Source organism: Melozone crissalis, unplaced genomic scaffold, assembly GCF_028551555.1.
Source record: "Melozone crissalis strain CALT ecotype California unplaced genomic scaffold, PUWL_Pcris_2 ptg000045l_1, whole genome shotgun sequence".
Taxonomy (NCBI): domain Eukaryota; kingdom Metazoa; phylum Chordata; class Aves; order Passeriformes; family Passerellidae; genus Melozone; species Melozone crissalis.
Genome location: NW_026535823.1, coordinates 2,626,514 through 2,650,737, shown reverse-complemented (window position 1 = coordinate 2,650,737; position 24,224 = coordinate 2,626,514). Strand labels below are relative to the sequence as shown.

The 24,224-nt window shown below is 56.6% G+C and overlaps 1 protein-coding gene across 3 annotated transcripts in view; it reads left to right on the top strand.

The window, feature by feature from the left end:
- The first annotated feature begins 6,339 nt into the window (after window positions 1-6,339).
- Window positions 6,340-24,224, top strand: part of NOS1AP (nitric oxide synthase 1 adaptor protein) — a 39,284-nt gene continuing 21,399 nt past the window's right edge. For all 3 annotated transcript variants that reach the window (XM_054285948.1, XM_054285947.1, XM_054285946.1), the window contains exons 1-2: window positions 6,340-6,489; window positions 15,919-15,990. In XM_054285948.1, coding sequence (XP_054141923.1) covers window positions 6,385-6,489; window positions 15,919-15,990 — 177 coding nt within the window. In that variant the 5' untranslated portion in view covers window positions 6,340-6,384. The remainder of the gene's footprint in view (window positions 6,490-15,918; window positions 15,991-24,224) is intronic.

Below are 24,224 nucleotides of genomic sequence, written 5' to 3'. Positions count from 1 at the left end.
GAGGGAGGTGTCCCAGCCGGGGGTGGGGACTGGCACAGGTGCCCAGTGAGTGCCAGGCCTGGGGTTTGTGTGCGCGGACTCTGCCCCGGCAGGGCTGGGCACGGGCGGCGCCCTGGCAGTGCTGCACCCACGGGCAGCCCCTGCTCTGTGCCCCGGGCATTCCACATGCCCTTGCCCTGGAACGGAGCAACACAACAACTGCACCGAGCCAGAGGGACCCTGCCCAGCCCTCCCTCGCCTCCCTCCTCAGTGACCCCGTGTCAATGCCGGATAAATGCAGGCTTGGGGCAGAATTAATCACTGCGACAGTTTACAAGGCAGTTAAAGGAAGGGCCGTGTGTCTGATTATACAGCAAATAAGCCTTGGCGAATTACAAACGTATCAAAGGTGGTTCCAATTAACTGCAGTGATCCACGGGACAGAGCACCCAGGATAATGCCTCCTCCTCTGCTTGGTGTCCTGCACTTGGGAACTGAGCAGTAACACCAGTGAAGATCATCAGCAGCAGTCCCACATGAAGAATGCCAAGTATTGTATTTATTTATCAGCCAAAAGTGAGGGATTGCTACCAGGAGCCTGAACAGCTAGACACTGCAATTAACATGTTATTTGAATATGGCTACATGCTTGCCACACAAATGAAGAAGATGTTCTTCTGGCTCCTTAGAAGCTGAGAAAAAACATATTCCTTCTTGTCTCTGCTGCAACATAAAAGCCATGGCCAACATCGCATCCTCAGAATTGGGATCATAGGGACAAGATTAGCCTGGAGCCCCCCGTGCCTTGAGCACTTCCTGCAGAGATGGGAAGTCATGCTGTACAAATTCCTCCACCTAGAGACAAAAACAACCTCAACACCTTTCTTTCTGCAATGATTCCACCTTCAGAACAGCATCGTGACAAACTGGGAATGAATTTCAGATGATGTCGTGCCCCCTGGAGTGGCCGCAGGTGGCTGCACGTGCCAGCCCATGGCACAGGGTCTCACTGCAAGGAGCATTTGTTCATGCAGATACTGATTGGTTCACTGACAATTACTGCAGCTGATAAGGCTGAGAACGGTCAAGAGTGATGTTTGTGCACAGTGTGTTTCCCACAACACCATTTGAGGGTGTTTAATGGGGATAAGAGCAAGAGGAATATTGTGTGGGGTGGCTCCTGCAAAGCTATGAGATGCCCAGGGGATGTGGACACTGCCCCAGCCTGCTGTGGGAATACTCCTGCTCCATATGTGGAAGTTCCCAGGGGTGGGCTCCCACTGCCACCAGCTCCCTGCCACGGCAAGGGGGCTCTGGGTGCCCCAAACCTTGCAGGCTCTCACTGCTGCCCTGCAGGCTGTGCTGGGGCTGGCAGGGAGCAGTGTTAATTTTAGCCAGCACCTGCTCTGCTGCAGGGAGTGTATTTATTTCAGCAGCACAAGCAAGTGGTTGTTTTTCTGAAACAAAAATGTTTCAAGACATGGGGTTTGTGGAGAACTTCCAAAAACTTGGGATAATTTCAAATGGAAAGGAAACCTCAGTGTAAAGATTTGTCTATGAAGACAAAATCTGAGTTTTCAGGTGGTTTGATTAAGCAGTCTGCTTGAATCCCACTGGATATCAAAGATGTGTCTGTGTTTTCAAAACCAGCTCTGAAGCTGTTTCTAGGCCCACCTCTAAAATAAATAAATGCATACATAAGTGTGTGCCTGATGAGAATGAGCTCTGCCAGCTCATCAGAATAAAATGTCAGCAAATGCCAGCAAGTTCCTGACCTTAATTCCAACAGGCTTGCCTTCCTCCCCTTTCTGAAGTTACTTGCTTCCTTCCCAGACCCTGCTATTTAGATGTTGATCTCCATGTTTTATTGGGCAGAAAAAGCATGTCCTGGTGGTGCACACCTCACCTGGTGCTTCTGCCAGCTGGGGCTGTGCAGGTGACTGCAGGGACAAGGTGACAGCCAGCCGAGCCCACCAGGGGCTCACAGGCTTGGGGATGCCCTGATGCCTCACGGGTGCCTCTACTGCACTCCCCAAATGTAGAGCCATGACCCTAAAAATATTTGCTGCTGTAGGATTCTGTGGAAGGACATCAAAGCAATGGGGAGCACCGAGCTGTGAGCTGGATCCCACCTCTGCTGTGTGACTGCCTGCCCAAGGGCCAATTTGCTTCACCAATTACTGTGCAGAGCTGCAAACTCTGCCATCTGCTCTCTTCTTCTCACAGCCATGCCCTGTGATGGTTCCCATTCCCACCTGCATCCAGCGCAGCAAAAAACATTTGCATTCCTGGCCAAAAGCCCTTCCATTATTCCTCTGGGAGGAGGAGCCTTCTGGGCACAAGCATTGTGTGGGGTGTGTTCCCCAAACCCACTGCGCTGTGCTGCATAAAGGAGACTTCATTGAGCCCTTTTTGGGGAGCACAGGCAGCAAGGGAAGGGGTACCAGCCTCCTGGGGCTGGGCTCCGTGCTCACCATTGCCACCTTTGAGGGCAGCTTTCTTCTTCTCCCACAGTGCTGTGGCACAGGAGCTGTGGGGCAAGTTTTGGGTCAGGCTGCGGCTTCGTTGTGCTGGCCCCAACAGTGTGGGAGGTACAAAGTGCTCTGCAAACATTGCATTTCAGGTTAGATAAAAGAGGTTCCTGCTATAGACTGTGGATATTACAGTAACATATAGAACTTTCTGGTGGGAAAATGTGGTATTTTCACCGTGGTTTATTATAAGGGTGAGACTAGGTGGTGCAGGCTGACACTCACAGGCCAGCTCGCATTTATAACATATTTGTACAATATGATCTCTTTTCGAGCTCTGACGCCTGCCAAGACTTTGGGATGCTTTTGGACAAACTCACACCACCCTGACCAGCTCTCCTGTGTCCTTTGCTGCTGGGGCGTGTGGCTCACTGCAGAGCCAGGCACAGGCGTGTCCCCAGGCGGGTGAGGATCCTCTCTCCCCGCTGCACCCCCTGACACCCCGGATGATGCTGGGGGGCTCAGGGCTGGTGGCGGCCCCTCAGCGGGCACACAGCCACACGGGCTTCATCTTCTGATGGCATCAGCTGCACCAGAACGTCCTCTCGACTTCACAGGATGCCAGAGCAGCGTGTGAACGGCAGCCGGGGCTGTTTCCCCGGGGCGCTGGTGCACAGCAAGGGGGAGCAGCCTACACACACCCGCACCCCGAAGGCTGGGGAGAGCCTGAGGAAGGCGATCGCGGACCCTCCGTCCAGTCTGGGCTTTCCGTGCCGCATTTCTCGGCCTTCCCAGGAGATGGCAGGCCAGCCTTACAAATCCACGTCCCGCAGATCCCGGCACCGGCCCCGGCCCCGAGCTGCCCGGAGGGGTCCCGGGCGAGCCCCAGCCGTGCTCAGGGGACAGAGCCGTGTCCCCGCCACCCGAAGCCCTGGCGGGGTCCCCTCGGGCTCGGGGGACACCTCAGCCCCCGACCCGCGAGCACAGCCGGGACAGCCCCGGTCCCGCCACCGCCTGGGGACGGACGGGGATGTGACAACGAGCAAACCGGTTACACAACCTCGAGGGTTATCCCAGGGCTCCTAATTATTGATTTTCAGTGGGAGGAGACAGGCTCTGGACTTGCAGGCCAAACACGGGCGTAGGGGTAATTTCCTTCCCGGATCTGCGGTGCCTCGCGGTGCCGGGGAGCTCAGCTCAGCTCAGCCTAGCCTGGCAGCCCGAAAGGCGCTCCCGGCAAGAGGCCGTGGCTGGGCAGGGAGCTGCAAGGGCAGGGGGTCAGGTCACTGATGGCAGGGGGGAAATGAAAAACCAAGAGAGACCACGGTGATTTTTGTAACGCAGCGAGAAGGTGGAACCGCTCAAGTGCCGCAGCTGCCGGTGGGAACGGCTGGAGCGCTGCCTGAGGCACTGAGTGTCCCCGGTCACACCGGGCCGGTGGCTTTGGGACAAGCCGGTCACAGCACAGCTCCTGCCCCCCACGCTGCTGCTGCCCGTGCCCGTGGTGCAAAACACCCACGAGAAACTGCAGAGGGAGGCTTGTCCTTTGGTCCAACCTCGGTATTTAAAGAGCTGGCTCCAGGCACTGCAACAGGCAGTGGGAACAGCCACCACACGGCAGGAGAAGCCAGAGGAGCAGGCTGTGGACTGCCCAGGGCACCTGTCAGGAACCCCAGCGCTGCCAGGCAAACTCACTGGGACTGCCTGGAAGGAGCTGGTTTATTCCCCAGGCTCTGAAGGCTTCCCATCAAATGCCCATGCCTGCACCTGGGGGAACACCTCCCCGAGGGCACCATGCACTGCAGAGATGCTTGCAAGCCCTCCCACACGGAATTCAGTTCTTCCCCAAATCCACGGGGCTTTGCAGGCTGTGGAAATTCTACAGTCTGCAAGAATGTGTGTCTGTAATCAAATTTAGCACAGGAACAGGGCTCCAGAGAGGCTGTGAGATCTCTGTCCCTGGGGATGCTTGCAATGTGCCTAGACACAGCCCTGAGCTGCTGCTCCAGTCTCAGAGCTGAAACTTACCCTGCTTGGAGCTTTGGACGAGAGACTCTCAGGGGATTTATGTGGTGTCTGTATCATTCCCAGCACCTGGGACTGACTGCTGTCAGCCAAACCTTTGCTAAACAGAAACCTTCAGCAAGAACCATGGAGTCGATCCAGGCTCAAGAATGTTCTACCACCAGCTTCTGCCTGTCCCAGGTGAAGTGAGTCCAAGCAGGTGCTCAGTTCTCTGCACCGTTTTTCCCCATGGATTCCTGCAGGTGCAGTCAAAACTGCGACACACAGCACTGATCCCCTGGCCTCCCCCAAAACCAAGAGTAAAAGGTTTCAAGAGCCCAGGGCTTGCTCGTTTCTTGCTTTCAGTAGGAAATCATCCCTTGATTCACTTGTCCAAGCGCTGGCAGCTCTGTGAAATCCCACCCTGGGCCTGGCACAGAGAAACTGGCAGCACAAGAGCTGCTCACGTACACCTCTCGTGGCACGATGGAGCACAGGGATTTCTCAGCTTGTCATACACCTGTCTGTGCCCAGACTGTCAGCAGAGCCCCTGGGGGTGGTGGGGAGCCCACCCAGTTTTGAGTGGAACAATGCGTTTTTCAGATGTGGCTGAAGTGCTGCGGCTGGCACTGAACTGTCTTATAAACTCAAGTTTCAGCACATCGATTCAGGCTGAAAAATCAATGGCCCTGGGTCTGTTCTGCCCAGGGAAGGATCAACAATCAGTGCTGCTCTTTGCACTGCAGTCATTTGGAACCCTGAGGGAAGTGGGCTCTGGCTGTAGGAACATGCAAGCATGGCAGGGCAAGGGCTTCGGGAATTGTGGTTCTCTTGTGGAGAGGAGTGCCCCTGAGGCCCGTGTTAGCTCTTCAGGCACACCTGGGGAGATGATCTCTGCAGCATCCGTGGGTATCCAAACACAGAAGGATGGAGCCCTACCTTAGACTGCTCTGTGTGTGGGGGGGTAAGGGATGCAACAGCCTGGACTTGAGGTCAGATCTATGTGAGTTGCTCCCCGAACATCTGGAGAACAGTTCTGGGCTGCTTTCTGTGGGTGGGAAGCATATTCACAGCTTTCGGGACATTGGTAAGGGAGGGCCCAATAGGGCTGGGGGTCTGGTCTCAAGAGCTGCTCTTTCTTTAAGCGCAAGACGGAGATTTTCCACTTCCAGCGTGCTTGGTTTCCACCGTGTCCGGCGCTGAGACAAAGATTTGCGTGCGGACTTCCCTGGCGCGGCTCCCCGGCCCGCAGGAATGGGCGCCATGTGCGGCCGGGGGGCTCCGAGCCGCTCCCGAGGCGCCGTTCCCCGTTATCCCTTCCTTGGTTTCCCAAGCATTTGAAGTTTGGCGGCGGGGCGCAAGCCCGGCCCGCGCACCGGGTGTCAGCGGTGCCGGCGCCGGGGAGGGGCACGGAGCCCCCGCCGCCCGCTCCGGGGCCGGTGCCCGTGAGGGGAGCGCAGCCTCGCCCCCGTCCCGCTCGCCCCGGTCCCGGTCCCGGTCCCGGTGCCCGTGAGGGGGGCGCAGCCTCGCCCCCGTCCCGCTCGCCCCGGTCCCAGTCCCAGTCCCGGTGCCGGTGCCCGTGAGGGGGGCGCAGCCTCACCCCCGCCCCGCTCGCCCCGGTGCCGGTGCCCGTGAGGGGGGCGCAGCCTCACCCCCGCCCCGCTCGCCCCGGTCCCGGTGCCGGTGCCCGTGAGGGGGGCGCAGCCTCGCCCCCGCCCCGCTCGCCCCGGTCCCGGTGCCGGTGCCCGTGAGGGGAGCACAGCCTCGCCCCCGCCGCTCGCCCCAGTGTCGGTGCCCGTGAGGGGGGCGCAGCCTCGCCCCCGCCCCGCTCGCTCCGCGCGGGCGCGTCCCCGCCCCGGGGCCGGGCGGGGCGGGCCGGGCCGGCGGCAGGGCCGGGCGCGCTGCAGGGCTGCCCGGCCGCGGGGCCGCCATGCCCGCCAAGTCCAAGTACAACCTGGTGGACGACCGGCACGACCTGCGCATCCCCCTGCACAACGAGGACGCCTTCCAGCACGGCATCTGCTTCGAGGCCAAGGTGGGCGGCGGGCACGGGGGAGCCGCGGGGGTCGCTGCCCGGCGCTGTGCCCCGGCGCTCCGGGATGCCCGGGTTCCCAGCTCTCTTTTGGCATAGCTGCGGGGGTTTTCTGCTTTCCCCGGAGCCCTTCCCCTTGGCGTTGCCTGGTCTCCCCTAAACTCCGCCGCGGAGTCGGGCGAGGCTTCCCGCCTGTACGGCAGGGATGCCCGGACTGGTGGGACGGGTCAGGCTGGAGTGGGGTCACCCTCCTGCTTCCCCCCGGCATCCCTCCCCGGCCCTCATCCCTCCGGGGCTCCGCGTGGTGTTGCTCGGGGACGCCGCTCCCCAAAGCGGGTCCGTGTGCCTCTTGCCCGGCAGGGAGGAGCGGCGGGCTCGGGCTGTGCTCTGCGGCTCCAGCGCTGCGGGCAGTGCGCCGGGATGGGCACGGCTCTGGGGTCTGCAGGGTGCCCCGGAGCCTGGTGCTGCCGTGCTGTGAGCAGCCCCATGGACTGTGTGCCATGGGCGGTGCAGGCGGTCAGGGGCACGCACCCGAAATAAACGCTTGCCATTCCTCTTTACACACATAAACCGTCCTCGCTGGTGGATTTGACACGGAGCTCTTGGCTTTTTATCTTTTCTTTTCCGTTGGGACTTTTCATTCTCTCGCTCCACGTCGGCTGTGGCTCCCCGCAGGCTGGCACTTGCCATCTCGCAGCGGGCTGGCAAAAGCCAAGCTACCGAGCAAGGCACGCTGGCCAGCAGGAAACTGGGAAGGGGCTGGCCAGGAGAGTTGGAAAGGGGAAACGCAAAATTCCGCCCCGTTTTTTCTTCTCTTGGGGAATACGGTTATCATGCTGACGGAGGTACTCAAGTGAGGTTGACTTAGGAGGAAAGCCTGGTGTAAAACGAGCGGCAGGAAGGCAGGCAGGCGTCTGTCACACACACACTGTTGTCTTCGGAGAACATGTGCTGTCAGGGGAAGAAAATTTGGCATCTAATTGTGTGCCATGCCCTCGGGGCAAAGGCTGTGCTCTTAGGAAGGTGTCAAAGTGTTATTTTCCGCCTTTTCTCGGGGCGGGAAGGTTCCTCTGCAGAGGCCATCACCTGCCCGATGGCAGGCACTGTGTTGCACAGAGCAAAACAGTTGTTTATGGAGCAAACTTAAACCTGCCTTGCAACTCTGGGAAAGGCTGTTCGAGCTCAACTTCGCAGCCTTTTGCTCCTGAGTGATTGGAGCCTTGCTGCTTTACTGCCAGCACCTGCTCACCCCTCACCTGCGGGAGGCTGAAGAGCATCTCCCCTTCTACATCCCGTGTGCCTGTGCCGTGCCAGCTTCGGGGACCCGGCTGGGAGGCTGGGCAGTGGGGCAGGGCGTCAGCAGACCCTGGGTGTGCTCATGGCTCGTCTCTGCTCCACGCTGCTGGTCTGGCTGCGTTAGTGCACTGCAATATTAGCCTTTGTTAGCTCCTCTTGCTCTTATTTGGTATCCGGTGGCACGCGCTATTGCCAGGCGCAATCCGTACCAAACCCGGCTTCCCAGTTCCTGGGTTTCACCAGCAGCCCTCGATGCCAGATACAGAATGCAGATGGCTGAGGCAATTACTCTATCCTTTTATTAGATTGCTCAAGATTAATTAAATGCTTACATTCCTTTGCTTCCTTTTATCCCCAAGAATCCCAAGCTCTTACACCCGCACAGCTCTTGTTGCAGCCAGGCACCCAGCACAAGTCACAAAAATGTGGAACTCTGATTTAGAGCAGAACTTTAGGGGAAGATTAAACGAGAAAAATGCTTGTCTGGGATGTCAGGACTCGAGTGGCTGTCTCCTCAAATCCTGCTGGGGTAGCTGATAGTGCGGGCAGCGGGGATCCTGGTGTTCCAGCTCAGCACTGGAGCAGTGCTCTTTGCTCCAGCAGCCTGACATTCCTGATGAGCTTGCTTGGGGCTCCCTGCAGGGGGGTAGTGTGGGCCTGAGGCAGTGTGCACTGATTTATTGCTTCAATTTTTTATTGCATTTTTACACTCGGACCTGCTGCTGTCTCTAAGTGGCACGTGTGGTGGGTGCAGTGCATGCTTTGGTCCATCAGCAGCAGCTGGCATCAGTGCTGTTGTCCCCTTTGTCCCTCTCCCGAGGGAGTCTTGCCATCCCAGGTGACTGGATGGCCACGGGCAGGCGGAATCTGAACCTTTGTCAGGCAGAGGGTGGTGGACGTGATGTGAGGCTAGCGGTGCTGTCCCTTGAGCTGTGATGCCATCGCAAGGCTCGTGCCTCTTGTCCCCACTGGAGCCACTTGCAGCCACATGTGCTGGCACAGGGTCACCAAGGCAGAGCAGAGTGTCCCGAAGGATTATGTTAATCCATTTTCTGGAGATAAATCCAAGAGATGGAAGATCCCACTCCATCTTTTTAGGAACAGTAATGCATTTCACACTTTTGGATGTGTTTTCATTGGCCATTTCTCTTGGCACCAAACCCGGCTGTGTCCCTGAGATGCCTTGGTCAGGCTGCAGGGAATCAGAGGAGCTGGCTCCAATGGGAGGCAGGATGTTTGTTTTTTTCTGTGTCTTGCCATCTGAATTGTTGATTAAAATCAAAAGCCTGGCCTCTTGGGTTAGCTGAAATATTTGGATGAAAGAACTGGGAGCTGCAGCGTGGTGCAAGGGGAATGGACAGAAATTCCCACTTGTGCAGTGGTTTTCTGGTTAAATAAACAGAGATGTAGAGAGGAAAGATATCTCCTGTTCTCCTCCACCTCCATGAGAAGGAGCGGGATGTGAGCTTACTCCTTATCTTCCCAAAGCCCTGGTGCTGCAGGACAAAACCCAAGGGCCGCCTTGTGCAACACCAGCAATTCTGTGTGTTCAGAAATTGTGACTCAGGCTCCCCCAAGGGCTCCAGAGAGAGCAGCAGGCAGAGGGAGTGGAGTGGGGCAGTGCAGCCTGGCACTGCCCTCCTGGTCTCTGGGAGTGCTGGGTGCTGCTGGCTTTGCTCAGGGAAATTGTTACTGTCCCTCTCCTGGGGGCTGCTGCTGGCCTGGGCTTTCCCTCCTGCCCCAGGGGTCTTGTGTCCAGAGCCAGGTCCCACCTGCCAAATGCCCATTATTTGGAAAGAGCTGTTACTCCCTCAGCCCCATGAATCCCTTTGCAGTGCCTTGGTGTGCATGGCTTCCAGAGAAGGGGCAGGTGGCTGTGAGGACCCTCTGTGCAGGCATGGGGAGCAGTGGCTGCCCAAACACATCTCAGCCCTTGGTGGACCACAGTGCCTGTGGTCTGGGACTGCCTGGGCATCCCATGTGCTGGAACCTGCTGTTCCTGACACCAGACCTGCCTGCAGATAAAGGTGGGACTGGAGGTTCAGGAGCATTGCTGTTCTGTGCAGCAGGTGGGGTTTTGGTGTTTGGCTGGTGGGGTGGATTTTTTTCTCTGAAGTGGTCTTGGCAACCAGGCACTTTCTCTCATTTTTGTCAGTGCTTTTCTCTGCTTCCGTGCGTGGGAAACTGGAGTTGAACTGAGCATCTGCTGCTGTCTATGTTTGGAGATGGGACGTGGAGGAGAGTTTAGTCTGATCCATGATGTCCCTTCCTCTGAACCTCTGCAGCCCACCTGCCTGCCACCTCCCAGGGGCTGCGAGCACCAGCAGGCACTGCCAGTTGCTCCAAAGCAAAATCCTGTGTCAGGGAAACGATTATAGCCTCAGGTGGGCACTGAGCAGGGAGTACATGTGTGTTTCCACCCGTGTGTATATTTTTATGTACGTTGGGGCTGCAAATAACAGCATTGGAAGCGAACTGAATTGCAGGCAACCCTGATCGAGGTGTTCACTTCTCCACTGCTCCAGGCTCCCTTGCCAGCAAGGGTCGCTTTCCTGGAGGGCTGGGAACCAGGAGACAGGTTGTGTGGTGCTGTGCAGCAGCCTGGCTGGCTGGGAGGGAGCTGGCAGCTCTCTCTGGGGGCTGTTTGTCCTGGCAGCTCTGTGTGCTCTGTCGGGCTGCTCAGCCCAGAGCTGAGCTGCAGTGAGCCTGAGCCCAGGATTGCTGGCTCTAGGCTATAAATAACCTTCCCAGTTCTGCAAAGGTTCTCCTCTGAAACAGTGGCATGTTTCTGCCATACTTGTGGAGTCGCTTCCTGGGCTGCTTAGTGGAGCTCTTAGCAAGGAAAACTCCGCCTGGCTGTGCCAAAGCTGCGTGTGCCAGGCTGTGGGGCCGGGCCGTGGGCTCTGCAGGTGCCCAGGGGTGCCGTGGGATGCTGCCAGCCCAGCTTTCTGCCGCGCTCTGGGCTGGCACAGCCTGCTGGGGCTGGGTGCAGGGGCAGGAGGCTCAGGGCCAGTGTGGGGCAGCCTGCCTGGGCAGGATGGAAACACAGCAAATGGACAGGCCTGCTGCACTGCCTGGAAAAGCTTCATCACTCAGCTCCTGCTGGCCCTGCTGCACCATCACAGGTGTCTCCCCTGTTCAGTTGAGCGCTGTTTTGGCTGCTGGGAGGGGAGAGTGGATGTGGTGAGTGTCCTGGGGACCCCAGAGCTCGGTGTCTCTGGCACTTGAGGCCGGGGCAGCTCCTAAGCAGGGCAAGTGCTGCTGGGACCAGCAGGCTCCTGAGCACAAAACGGAGTGAAATCCACCTGAAACCGCCCAAAACTGAATGAAAACAACCCAAAATAGAGTGAAAATACCCGAAATGGAGTGAAACCCACCCCAAATTGAGTGAAACTGACCCAAAACCAGGTGAAATCCACCCTAAACTGACTGAAACCAACCCAAAATTGAGTGCGACCACCCAAAACTGACTGTCCTTGGGGGCTCTGCCTGCCTGCTGTGAGGTCCCTGCTGTGTCCATGCCCAGTGTCCAGCTGCATGGCTCTGGCACATGGCCTCAGGCTGCCCAGGCTGGATCTGTTGTCCTTGGGGTGCAGAGCTCTGCTCAGGGAGGAACTGGGCAAGGCTGAGGTGCCCAGCTTGGAATGGAAGCCAGGGCCTTTTTCCATTTAAGTCGGCTGGCATTGTGAATTTTCCATCCCTTTTGGCCTCTGCACCAGCACAGTGTGAGTAACCTTCCCCCTGTGCACCAGGCAGGCAGGGAGTTCCTGAGGGGCAGGGCAGTGCCAGCCCAGAGCCTTGGCTCCCCGGGCAGCTGGAGAGCAGGAGCAGTGGCACAGCCAGAACCCTGGGAATGGGCTTCTCCCTGCTTTCCCTGACAGCACAGCCTGGGGAGAAACCCTTATCAGACACACTGCAGGCAGACTGGGTGTTCCCCGTGCTGGGGAAATGGGGAGCTTTCACACTGGTGCCTGAGCACTTTGTCCCTCGCTTTGTGGCACATGTGGCAGGGTCAATGTCCCAGTACCTGGTGCAGCCTCACACCCCCCTGGGCTCTGTAGGAACCTGGGGACCCTTGTGCCCTGCATCTGGCACTCCCTGCTGGCTGCTGGTGCCTCTGGTAACCCCTCCTGGCCCTGAGGGCTGGTGCCAGCGTGTCCCCTCCCACTGCCTGCCTGCAGAGAGAGAAGCAGCGGCTCCCATCTGTGGCTCTGTGGGAGCTGGGAACCAGCAGCAGCCAGGGCAGGCTCCCTGTGAGCCGGGGATGATTCAGCCCTGACCTTTGCTCGCAGTGCTGGGCTGGGAGCAGCAGGAAGGAGGCATCTCCTCCCCAGGAGGCTTTGGCTGCCCACCTCTGCCTCCAGTGAGCCCATCAACGCCCCTTCCAAGGTGTCCCCCGGCAGTGATGCGATTGGCCTTCGGTTTCCCAAAATAACCACCACCTGCTGCCGCAGAAGAAGCAACTTCTCAAGAAAATTCGTTTCTGACAGAGCAGAAAACGAGCAGTATTCAACAGCCTCGAGGAAAAACGAGAAACTGAGTGACTTGTGCAAACAGTGCTTTGGCAAAGTGCTCCCCTTTGTTTTCTGTTTAAAAAACAAATTTTTTTTTTTCCCTGGCATTTCCCAGAACTGGGCAGATCTTTTGTGAGCCGTGGGCAGCGGGTGCAGCGGTGGAGGCTGTGTGTCTCTGCCCACTGAGAGCCTGTTTGCTTGGGGAGGGGACAGCAGGCAGAGTCCCTGTGGCTGCTGAGAGGCCTGAGGGTGCTGCCACCTCCCACAGCAGGGCGAGGGATGCCCTTTTGGGGCCCTGGAAGCATGGATGGATGGAAGGATGGATCCCAACACAGGGGGAGGCATGAGAAGGACCAGAAGCACCCTACAAAAGAGGTGGCGCCACAGGCTCGAGCAGCGCTGGCCTTGGCAGAGTGAGGGCTGGGCCTGCCTTTGTGGGGCTGCCCATTCACCCAGGGGTGCCCTTCTTCCCTTCTTCCCCTAATTGGGCAGGGGAGGAGGGGGCTGCCCAGGACAGCCCGAGGGGATTTGTGACCCCCTGGTCCCCCTTGGCTCTTGGGTGTGGGTGGGGGACTCCGGTTCTGTGGTTCTGTCCCTCCATCCCTTGGCAGGGCGGTGGGGCCGTGGATCTGGAGGGGATTATTTGGAAAAGCCACATCCTTTACGTACACACGTTCTCCCCCTTGGCTTGTGGGGCTTGGGGAGGGCGGGCTCTTTCACGGGTTTATTTTCTTTGTCAGCTCTTTTGCACAGCTTTAATTTGTTCCCTTTGTCTCAGGCACCTTCCTTTGTGCTTCCTGCCTCCCTTTGCCGTGGGGTCAGCTGGCTGGCCCGGATGCTGGCCTGACCATGGCCCTGCAGGGCTGGGAGCACCTCTGTGTGCCTGGCACCTCGCTGGGGGCTCCTTTGTGTTAAAGGAGGGCGGGAATCTGTGCCTGGCAGTGCCCATGCTCGGGGGTCTCTGAGCTCCTGCCCCGGCAGAGAGGGAGCTCAGTCTCAGGGCTGGGGTGAGTGGGAAGTATTGCACTGTGCAGGCTCTGGCTGCCTTGCTTATCCTTGTCTTTGCCTCACCTGCTTGTTCCCACACCCATTCCCATAATTAAAAGTGGTGCTGTGAGTAGGAGGGCTGGAGGAGAGTGGAGCAGGAGCAGCCCTCATTGCCTGCACATCCCTGCTGAATGTGGGTGGTTTCTCAGGCCATTCCCCAGCTCACCTGGGAAGTTGTTCAGCTGAAAGACCTACCCCCAAGTCCACATTTTGGGGGGATATTCACCACATTGTGAAGGGTTACTCTTCTGCAGCACACTTGTCACATGTGATTTCTGCCCTGAAGGCAAAAATAATCTGGAGAGACTTTGTCCATCTGCTGAGTTGTGTGAAATGTGTAAAAAACACCTTCCTGCAGAGTGGAGGGAGAGGGGGGTGTTTTTGGAGCTGTGAGCATGGTCATTGCGAGCAGTGAGCCCACGCTGGGGTGGATGTGGGCTCTGCTGGGACCACCAGGGGCTGTGGGATACAGCAGGATGCAGCTCTGCACACCAGGCTGGGGAGCAGTGGTGAATCCTGCAGCCTCTGTGACCCGTGCCCCTCAGTTTGGGTGCATGTGGGCATGAGCTGGAGCACAGAAGGGACAGCATCAACACAACCCTGCTGCTGATGCTGTTTCTCAGGAGGCCAATGCAAAGAGGTGGTGCCTGGCCCAGGGTGGTGCTGGTTGCGCTTGCAGGGCACCCCAGCCCTGCTGGGCTCACACACTCGCTCCGTTGTGGCCATGGGGCTGTGGTGAGCAGCCAGGGAGCTTGGCATGGCTGCAATTCCTGTGGCCATGGGAGCCAGCTCTGCTGCCCAGCTGGCACTGCCTGCCCTGGCCTTGGCCATGCTGTGTTCTGCACCTGCCTGGGCAAGGAGAGCCCAGGGGAAGGAAAGGGATTTCCAGGCAGTGACCTCATGCAGCTGGGAATAGCTGGAGGAAGACAGGCTTCCTCTGGGTGCAGAAGTCTGCCCTTCTCATATAGGATGAGAATCCTGCTTCCCCAGGTGGTCCCTGGCAGAAGAGTGACGTGGGAAGGCTTTTAGTGAGGAGGTGCCATAGGGATGCCTGGCAGAGCAGGATGGGGCAGGGCTTCTTCCTTAGGTCCTGCCTGGTGGCTGCAGGTCCAGGGCTCCAGCTGCCTCTGCCCTCCTCCTCAGCTCCTGCTTTTTCCTGGTGGTTTCCAGGCCTCACCTCAGAGAAGGGGATGTGCTGATGTCTGAGATGCCTCTCTCGGATGAGCTGCCCCTTTGAAGGGGTGGCAGAGTCCGTGCAGGGGCTGTGACAGGGAACTGCTGGGAGCTGTGTGCTCTCAGCAGGGCCCTGAGGGGCTGGGTGGCCTGGGCTGCAATTCCCAGTTATGTAAGGCTGCCCTGCACTGTGCAGCCTGCACGGCACGTGATGGACACGCCAGCTGTTTGGAGTTATTTTTACATCCTCTCTCCGCACATCTCCTCTCAGCACTGACTGCCCTGTGGGTCACTGGGCACTGCCTGTGTGTTCCCCAGGCAGGGGCTGCGTGCTGGGGACGGCCTGGCTGAGCTGCCTTAGCAAGGAGGGCTCTCAGGAACACGGGGCTCCCTCAGCTTCTGTCCCACAGGGCCCTCGGGGGCAGCTCACACACAAAGCCCAGCTTTGGTCATGCATCCCCTGCACCGTGCCACCCCTCCTTGGAGGTGGCAGTCCCGGTGCGGGGAGCTGGGAGGGACATGACCCCTCTGAGCAGCCTCTGCCTGAGCACGTGTGCAGGCCCTCGGGCACCCATGTCGGTGTGCTGCTGGGAAGCAGCCCCTGGGCTTGCATGGTGCCAGCAGAGGCTGTGGCCGTGCCCCAGGAGCAGGAGCCCTGCTGGCTGTGGTGCCTGTACCGCGCTGCCGAGGTTACGTCAGCCCTTGTGTGGAGATGGAGCGTGGGAGCACACAGGGCCGGTAAATGGGCTCAAAACGCTTTTCTTCTAACGACACGTTTTTAGCGCTCAGCATTGACTCCTCATCGCTTGTCTGTTTTCTGATCCTTCTTCAGAATCTGCCCTCTTCCATTTTATTTTTAAAAGGGTTTTTGTTCCACGTCTCTCCGTGCTGGGTCGAAGTGGTGCTGCCTTTGGTCCCCTTTGAATAGCAAAGCGGCTCCTTTATTCTGGAGGCTTGGCCTGGAGGCTCAGCATTCCTGCAGAAACAGCCTGGCTTTGGCAGGGCTGCAGTTAAATAATGGAGGGCCTGTCACAGGACAGGTCGGGCCGGCTATTTTAGGGATTTCCAATACCCAGGTCTGTAATGGATGACTCACGGCAACCGAGGGGATACTTGCTTATACCTGTGTGCTTTGATCATGGCCTACATGAGTGAGTCCTGCTGGCCTGATGGCTGAAGGGATTTTATTGCTAGAAAAAGGGTTTTTGACTGCTTGCAGTGGTGTGGGGAGGGAACAGCTTCATGGCTGGAGGCATGCAGGCATTCAGGTGCAGCAGGCAAAATGCTGCTCCTTCCCCAGAAGTGACCCTGGTTCCCCCTGTGGATACCACTGGGGCCCTGCTGGGCCCGTGGGGTTTCCAGGGCTGTAGGAGCTGCACTAATCTCCTTCCTTCCCTTGCAGTACATCGGGAGCCTGGATGTGCCACGGCCAAACAGCCGCGTGGAGATCGTGACAGCCATGAGGCGCATCAGGGTGAGTGTGCCCAGGCTGCTCCTTCCCCTTCCCATTTCCCTTCCCCATCCCATCCCATCCCATCCCATCCCATCCCAGGCCTGCCCTTCTCCTCCACCTGCACCTGCAGCTTTGTCTTGCCTCAATCCTGTCCCCCAGTGTATTGATGCCTCTGTGTTTCACTGTCCCCCTCTCTGTGTCGGCTGAGCCTGGTGCTGGCAGGCTGAGTGTGGCTGTTGTAGTTTGATTAAAAAGAAGTGAGAATTTTGAGATGTTGTAGTTAAATTAATGAGTGTTTAGCATCCTTAAAAGACAATCCTAAAAGCAGCTCTAGTCCATGCACAGTAGTGAGAGCACTAAACATAGAAGGAAAATGTCACCATAGCAAAAAGACTTTCCGAGCAGTACTGAGTGACATAGAAGCACATGAAATTTCAACGTATTTCCAAAAGAAACCTATAGTGCAAGTCCTCTCCTCTTCATGAACTGAAGTTTGAGTATTCTAAAGAGTAGTGCCAGACTGGGCAGTTGGTGATGTGGGGAGAATGTATGAGATGAGAAATTTTAGCAGTGGAGAGGAAGAAAGTGCTTTTTTTGTAAAGTTTTAAATTTTTTCCCTTATAGTTTTTTCCCTTCTTTTCTTATAGTTTAAGTAATAAAGTTTTCTTTATTTTTAAGCTAAAGCCTACTTTGCTTATTCCTAGTCACATGTCACAGCAAACACCAAAAAGAGAGTATTCTCATAAAAACACTAGCTCCATGCCAAGCCTAAACCATGACAGTGGCACAGGGCGCTGTTTGCAGCACAGCTGTCACCTGGGCATCCCCTGTGCTGGGGCTGTGTGTGTGCTCACAGTGCTGCATCCTGTGCTGCGGGGCAGGGATGGGCTGGAAGGTGCATGTGGGATGTGGCACCCGATGGGAACTGTAGCGTGCAGTGGCTGGGAGCAATTCCTCATTTGTCAGTCCCAATAACAAAGTAACAATAGGCTACTTGTGCAAGAGGTTCCTCAGGGTTTTACTGCTTGTGTAAGAGTTTCAGCAGCATGAAAATTCAGGTGCTGCCTGGATATGGCATCAGGTCAGTGCTGAATGGCAGCGTGCAAGGTGAGGTGCAGAGTAGCAAGCTCTGGGGCTGGCCAGCAGTGAGCTTGTTTCAGGGTGAGTAGGTCAGGGGCTGTGATCTGCTAATGAAATCATCTGGCTTCCCTTGCAGCCAGGATAGGGACACCCTTGCTGTATAATGCTTGGCCCGTGACCAGGAGAGGAGCTTTTCTTCTGCTCCCCAGCCTCTGGGCAGCACGAGTGTTCACGGGGAGGGAGGGGAGCAAACAAACCATGCACCCCAGAACTCGCTGCCCCCAGGCTGATAAAAGCAGCAGCTTGGCTGCTCTTCAGCAGGGGACGGCCCCTGGGGCCGAGCTGGCCCTGGGTGTGCTGGCTGCAGGTTTGGTCTGTCCTGGGGCCAGACTTTGCCCTGTCCTCCAGAGATGGCTCTCTCCTGGGAACAGCACCCTGAACCTGAAGGGCCTGAAGGCACTTGCAGGGACATTGGGTAAGGGATGAGCTGTCCTTCTGCTGGTCTGATGGGATCCCATAAGCACCAAAGCTGCTCCTGTGGCTGAGCAGCTGCACCAGAGCTCTGCTCCTCTCAGCCCTTCATGCAGACTCTTGCTTTAATCTCAGTTTCTCTTTCACCAGAGGAGGAGAGGAGGATCACATCCCCATGTAAGGAGTATCACCTTCAAAGGACAGACATTTCGAGGCTCTTCTGTTTCAAACTTTCAGGGTGTAAATAGTTTGTGGCCTTTCCTCACAGCTTTCCTGCCTGTTCTCCTGTCCTCTCCGTGGGGGTTAGTGTTGTGACTGGGGCATGACATGGGAAGGCCTTTATGGCATTAGGTTTGCTCACCTTGTGTCCAGACAGTTTGGGACAGCACGACTGTTATGTCATCAAGAGCTCTCATAAACAGCAGTGTCCTTCATTGCTTTCAAGATAAGACCTTTGAACAAATGCACTTCCAGCCCCAAAATCACAGAACTGCACCTCAGTGTGGAAGGACTGGCACAACTTTGAGGGTTTAAGTGAACCCTTGAAGGGGGGAAAAATAAGAACACCAGAATGTCCCTGTTGCCCGGTATGAATAAACTCAAACACAGTCTGGAAGATTCATAGGTACAGCTCTGAGTGGCAGTGAGAGGACACAGAATAGGGTAAAATAGTGGTTTCTTATGGTGAATGATATATTTGGAGCATGTGCTCAGGCGTTCTTCACCTAGTGTAAGACATGAGAGATGCAAGTCATGAAAGGCCATGGAGATCAGATCTGCCAGAGAGACTTTGAGTGTCTGTTTATTTGTGAGGGGGTGCCAGGATGGATGGATGGCTGTCCACATGCAAAGCCCTGCCCTGGTGTGCTGTGCTTTGCCCTGGAAGTGCCTGGCAGCAGGAGGGGCCACAGCATTGCTGAGGGCATTTCTGGCCAGGCTGGGTGCTGGGGGCTCCTTTCAGCCTGGCTGGAGCTGAAGCGATGCACATCCTCCTTACAGAGCACAGCCACCCTCCTGCCTGAGGGCATAAAATAGTCCCAGAATACTGGCATGGGGAAACCAGAGAAGAAAAATGTTTATTTGGGCACAGAAAGCAACAGTGAGGGATCATCAGGTGCAAGCAGCAGCAGTTTTGTGTGTAGGGCGTGAAGCAGCTGCTGACCCTGAGGTTTGTATCATTTTTAATGCAATCCCTGGTTTAGGGGCAAGGTGCTCTGTCTCAGTTTGTTCCAAGTTAGTCACTGCTGCTGAAGGTGGGGAACCCTCACCATCCCCTCTGCTGCCTCAACTCCCCTTTCTCAGTGCTGCCTTTGCCATAGCTGCTCTCTGGGCTTTGCCTCTGTTTCCCAAGTGATTTAAAAATGACCCTGCAAAGCAGTGAGGATGCTGCCTGCCCGAGAGTGGGGATCCCAGTGGGGAGAATGCCCTGGAAGCCCCCTGTGCCTGCCTGTGCTGGACTGGGACAGCAGCAGCATCAGCCCTGTAGCTCTGCCTCCCTTGCGCTCCCCCACACTCACTGGGGCCAGGGGAGTGCTGCTTCCTGTTTGGATGCAGAGCTGACCCTGTGGGGCACAGAGCAGGACACAGCATAGCTGACATTGCTGGGATGCCTGCCCCAGGCACCCCCCTGCACAGCAGAGCCTTGCTGTGGGCAGCACAGCTCCACCTGAGCCCAGAGCTGGTCCCCCTTGTGGGCCAGGGCTGAGAGGAGCTTTAAACAGGGGAGGGCATGGATGCCATCCCCTTCTCCCCATTGCTGAAGGGCTGGTGATGCCAAGGCCATCCTCATGGTCCTGGCCAGAGGGAGTTTCTGTCCAGAAGCAGAGAATGTGGAGGATTCCCAGGATTCTCACAGCTCGGGATGAGGAGGGAAGGGGAGGTGCTCAGCTGAGTGTCTGCTTTTCCTTCCTTCATGGGCTGGGCTTGCTGGGCACACAGCCCTCTCTGCACTGCACCTTGGTGTGAATCCCTGGCCCTGAAATGACTCTGGAATGGGACATTTGCCATGCTAAAAAGATGCACTTGGAGAGCAATTTTGTGAGCGTCTGCTGCAGCTTTCCTCCAAACCCTACAGCCTCCTGCAGACCACTGATGGCCACATACACAACAAATGCAGTAGAACCAGGGCTTGTTTCCTGGGCAGGCAGGGGGGCTTCTCTTAGGACAGCTGGCTCCTGGCTGCTGCTCACCCAAAACAGGCTGACCCTGTCCACGTTGCTTCATGAACTGCTGCATTTGGCTTCCCAAATGTTCCTGGGCTCCTCTGGATGCGAGATACAAGGAACTGGTCCGTAAGTCCAGGAAGTCACCTGAGCATCCAAAAGCCCCAAACTAAGAGTGCTGTGTCTTCCCTAAGGATTATGAGCTGTTGCAGATTTCAGTTGAAAGTGCCTGAGCAGGTGGCAAGGTATCTTTTTCCTTCCCCTCCCTTCCCAGTGAGCTCATGGGCCCTCAGTGACAGTGACAACTGTATATTTCTTGCGTTGTGATGATGTAAATTCATGCAAGTGCTTTCCTCTGCATGCCCCTGGCATGTCTCCAGGGCAGCCAGTGCTGCCTGGCTGGGGCTTGGTGCCATGGTGCTGGAGAATTTGGATTCAGCCCTTTGGGATTGCTGAGTGCAGCTTTGATCCAGGTTTTCTCTGGAGCCAGGAAGGATGAAAGCCTATATAGGCACTTGGTAAAAGCTGTGGAAATCTTCTACAAGGCTGTTTCTGGGAAGTGTCCAGCTGAGTTTTGCAGGCTCAAAACAGGGAGGCATTCCAAGCACTTGAAAATCTTGCTCCTCTACACCTCCTACTCTGCCAGGTACATCTGATTTTGTGGGACTTCTGCAGCTTTGCATAGCTGTGCCCTATTTTAGCAAATTGGCAGAATTGCTGAATTTCTACAGGCTTGTGTAAAGCAAGATTTCACATCCTCTGCAGGCCACAGGTGCAGTTGGACTGGTGTGAAAATTGATGTGTGTGGCCAGTTACTGGTGTAGAGCTCCTGGTGCAACTCTGAGCTCGTTTAACTGGAATATTTCTCAGCTATCCCTGCTCCTGCCACGGTGAGTTTTTAAAAGCATGAGGCCATTTACAGTGATGCCTTCTTTTTTTTTCTTTATTTCTCTCACCGTGCAAGGTGTCTCTTCTGTAGAATGGAGCAGGATTTGGAGCAAGCTGGCCCTGCATGCCTGGGGCAGCCCACCCCTGTGTGTCTGTGAGGACCAGCAGAGTGGAAGTGGGCTGGCCAGGAGATGCTCAGGTTTTGGCCACAGGAAGAGCACAGCCTGCTTTGTGCCAAGTCATGGCACTTGGTGCAAGGTGAATTATTGGCAAGCTAATGACTTGATGTGGTTATCCAAGATGAACAAGATTGTGTTGTATTAGATCTGGGAGGAACTGGAAGGATGTCTGTAATAATTTCAGTTTCTCCTTCAGTGCTCTGACAGACACAATAAAGGAGTGAATCCTTCTGGGCGTGCTTGCATTTCTCCTGGCATCACCAGTGCCACTTGTGATAATGGCACATAAATAATATAATGGCTAGTCTGGTACTGCTGCCAGCATGGCATGAGATAGGCCAGGATCTCATCCTGTGGTTAGTATTTAATCAATAACCTGGTTAAATTAGTACCCAGTTGCTCCTTCAGTGCTCTGACAGACACAATAAAAGAGTGAATCCTTCTGGGTGTGCTTGCATTTCTCCTGGCATCACCAGTGCCACTTAATGTCATAATAAAATAATGGCTGGTCTGGTACTTCTGCCAGCATGGCATGAGACAGGCCAGGATCTCATCCTGTGGTTAGTATTTAATCAGTAACCCGGTTAAAGTAGTACCCAGATTGATTGGAGCAGCCTTTTGCCCAAGGCTGCCCACGTTTCCAGGAGAGCTGGCCAAAGTGTGGTGACCCTGCCTCTGCACCACGGCCAGGATGGGGTGAGGGCTCTGCAGGGGAGCCGTGGGCTCCAGTGGAGCAGTGAGTGGTGCGAGCTGCGATGCACACACAGTGCAATGAGGAGCTCAGGGAGGGAAATCACTCTGTGGGGCAGAGGACAGGCATCTGGCCTGTTGGAGAGGTGGAAGTGTGAGCCATTAATGCTGGAGAGCAAGGGCTGAGCCTGGGGGAGGGCAGTGAGGGATGGAGCCTTCAGAAAGCACTGAGAGGGGAGCCAGGCCTGCCCGTGCTGGCCGTGTCTGAGCCTGCTGGCCCATGCAGTGACTGGGCTCAGGCTCACCTGTGACCCCATGGAGCTGGGAGATGAGGAACAGGCAGCTCCCAGCCCTGCTCCTGCCCAATAAATGAGTCGTGACAAACTCATTGCCTTTCAGCTTCCAGCCATGTCCTGTCCCAGAGCTCTCCGCCAAACCCGGGACAGCAGTGTGTCCCTCGTGGCCAGGCTCCAAAACAGGCTGGGGTGGCCAGGCTGGGGCAGGAAAGAGCAGGGGTTCCCAGCTGGATGGACAGCACGGTGCTGGAGCCAGTGGGGATGAGGGAAACCGTAAGCAGGTGGGGGAGCGTGGTTTGGGAGGGCTCCTGAGCCAGGAGTGCAGCCACGTGTGGCCTTCCTGCCCCTGCTGTGTCCCACAGCAGCTCAGCCCTTTGCTCTGGGCAGGGCTGTGGCAGGGCAGGACAGGGCTGTGGCAGGGCTGTGGCAGGACAGGGCTGTGGCAGGGCTGTGGCAGGGCAGGACAGGGCTGTGGCAGGGCAGGACTGTGGCAGGACAGGGCTGTGGGAGGGCTGTGGCAGGACAGGACAACGCTCTGGCAGGACACTCGCTGGCGCTGGGTGTGCCAGCACAGGCAGCAGCTCCTGGTGGGTGATGCTGGAGCCAGCCCAGTGCCTTGCAGAGGGCTGGAAGCCAAACAGGCACCAGGCCCAGGGCAGGAGTGGAGCTGCTGGCAGAAGCTGGGAGGCTGCAGTGCCTTCTGTCCCCTCCAGCCTGTCACACAGCCCTGCCCTCCCGTGCCTGGGCTGGACTCTGCTCTGCTCTGGGAGCCCTGGGTGTCTCCCTGTGGTTCATGTCCCTCCCTGCCCGGGGCTTTCCCCCTCTGCTCCCCCTGAGTCACCTCATGCCTTGCCTTGCCCCTGTCGGGGCCATCAGCAGGTGTCTGCAGGAGCTCAGGGCAGAGCTGGGCAGTGCCAGGCTCCCTGAACGTGCCAGGGGGGCAGAGATGGCTCTCACTCCTTCCCAGCTAGGGAATGCTCTGCTGCCTCCCACCCCCTCCCCACCAAGTTCATGGCCAGCATGGAAAGCCATCACACCAGTGTCCATCCTCTGTGTGTCCTTGTGCTTCCTCCTTTTCCTCCTGCTTCCCACTCGTTCTTCCCCAGAAATAGTCCTTCAAGCATCTCCGAAGGGCTGCCCTGGTGGGCTGCCCTGGCTCTGGGGCACAGCATGCTGGCCAGGTGACCCTGCCTTTCCTGGCTCCCTCCTGTGCTGCACAGCTGGCTCTGGCAGGGCAGCAGGTGAGCCCAGTGCCACGCTCAGCTGCATGAGGAGCAGGGCAATGTGGAGCTGCAAGCCTGGAGCCCAGGCACACGAGGAGTCTGTGGGACTGCAGGTGCCACGGGAGCTGCCCACGGGGCTCTCCTGCTCTGGCTTTTCCTCTTGCCTAGAAAGAAAGGATTTGTTGCACGCTCTGCCTCCCAGGCACGAATGGATTCAGCCTGGCTGTCAAGGAGAGGAGGTCTGCAGCTTGTTCTGGGAGATCAGGGTCATGTTAGCACTGGTGATTGCTGTTTGTGAGGGTTCAGAGAGTTCCTACAGAAGCCGTCATCCTCTGAAAGCCTTCTGCAAGGTGACAGAGCTTCCTTTGAGGGCCTGAGCCTCAGGCTTGCATAAACCTCTGCTGAAGGTGTTACTGTGGGAGAGGGCTGTGCTCACTGTCACCAGCTCAGTGCACAGCAGCCCCACCGCTGTCACCAAGAGAGGACAGTCTCTGCTGCTGCAAGGCTGCTGGTGAAGATAACCATCTGCACTTCCCTTTGCATTTTGGAGCAAATTTCCAACTGTGCCTAGGAATAAGCTCCTGGCTTCCTGAGAGGTTGTTGATAAGGAAAAATAGGTTTGAGAGAGGTGTGCTGAGGTTTGGCTCGTTTCAGGCTCTGTGACTCATTTCAGCATCTCATGGCAGCATCTGGGCAGTGCAGTGAAGAACTGGATCTTCTCTTTGTGTCTCCTCTCACCCTTGGCATTGCTTCTATTTGAAGGTTTTCCCCTTCTTATTTACTACAACATGGAATTTTCTTGTGGTTTTAAACAAATCAGTGCTTTCATCAATTTTCTGCCACCATGGCAACATTTTACTCTTGGGATGGAGTGGGACCAAATGCTCTCTGGTGCTGAGTGCTGATGCTGCATGGGCCTGAGCAGGAGAGATGCAGGCAGCCTTATCTGGGCAGCCACATCTTCCAGCTGGGCTCCAATGTGTCCAGAGACAATACCTCTCCCTTGCTCCATGGTTAAAGGGAGAGATAACCTCCAAAAAGGAGAAATAATCTCCAAAAATGAGACCAAAGCTCCCAAGCAGGGGTGGAGCAATATTTGGTATCCATTTTATGGGTGACAGCCTAAGGCACAGGGAGGCTATGAGTTGTCAGACTCCTTCTGAGGGAGACATCCCTGAACTAAAGTCAACCCAAACTGAAGTCAGCTTTGAATGCTGCTCTTGTGTATGATCCTTTCTGCTCTTGTGCTTCCCTGCTGGGCCTCAG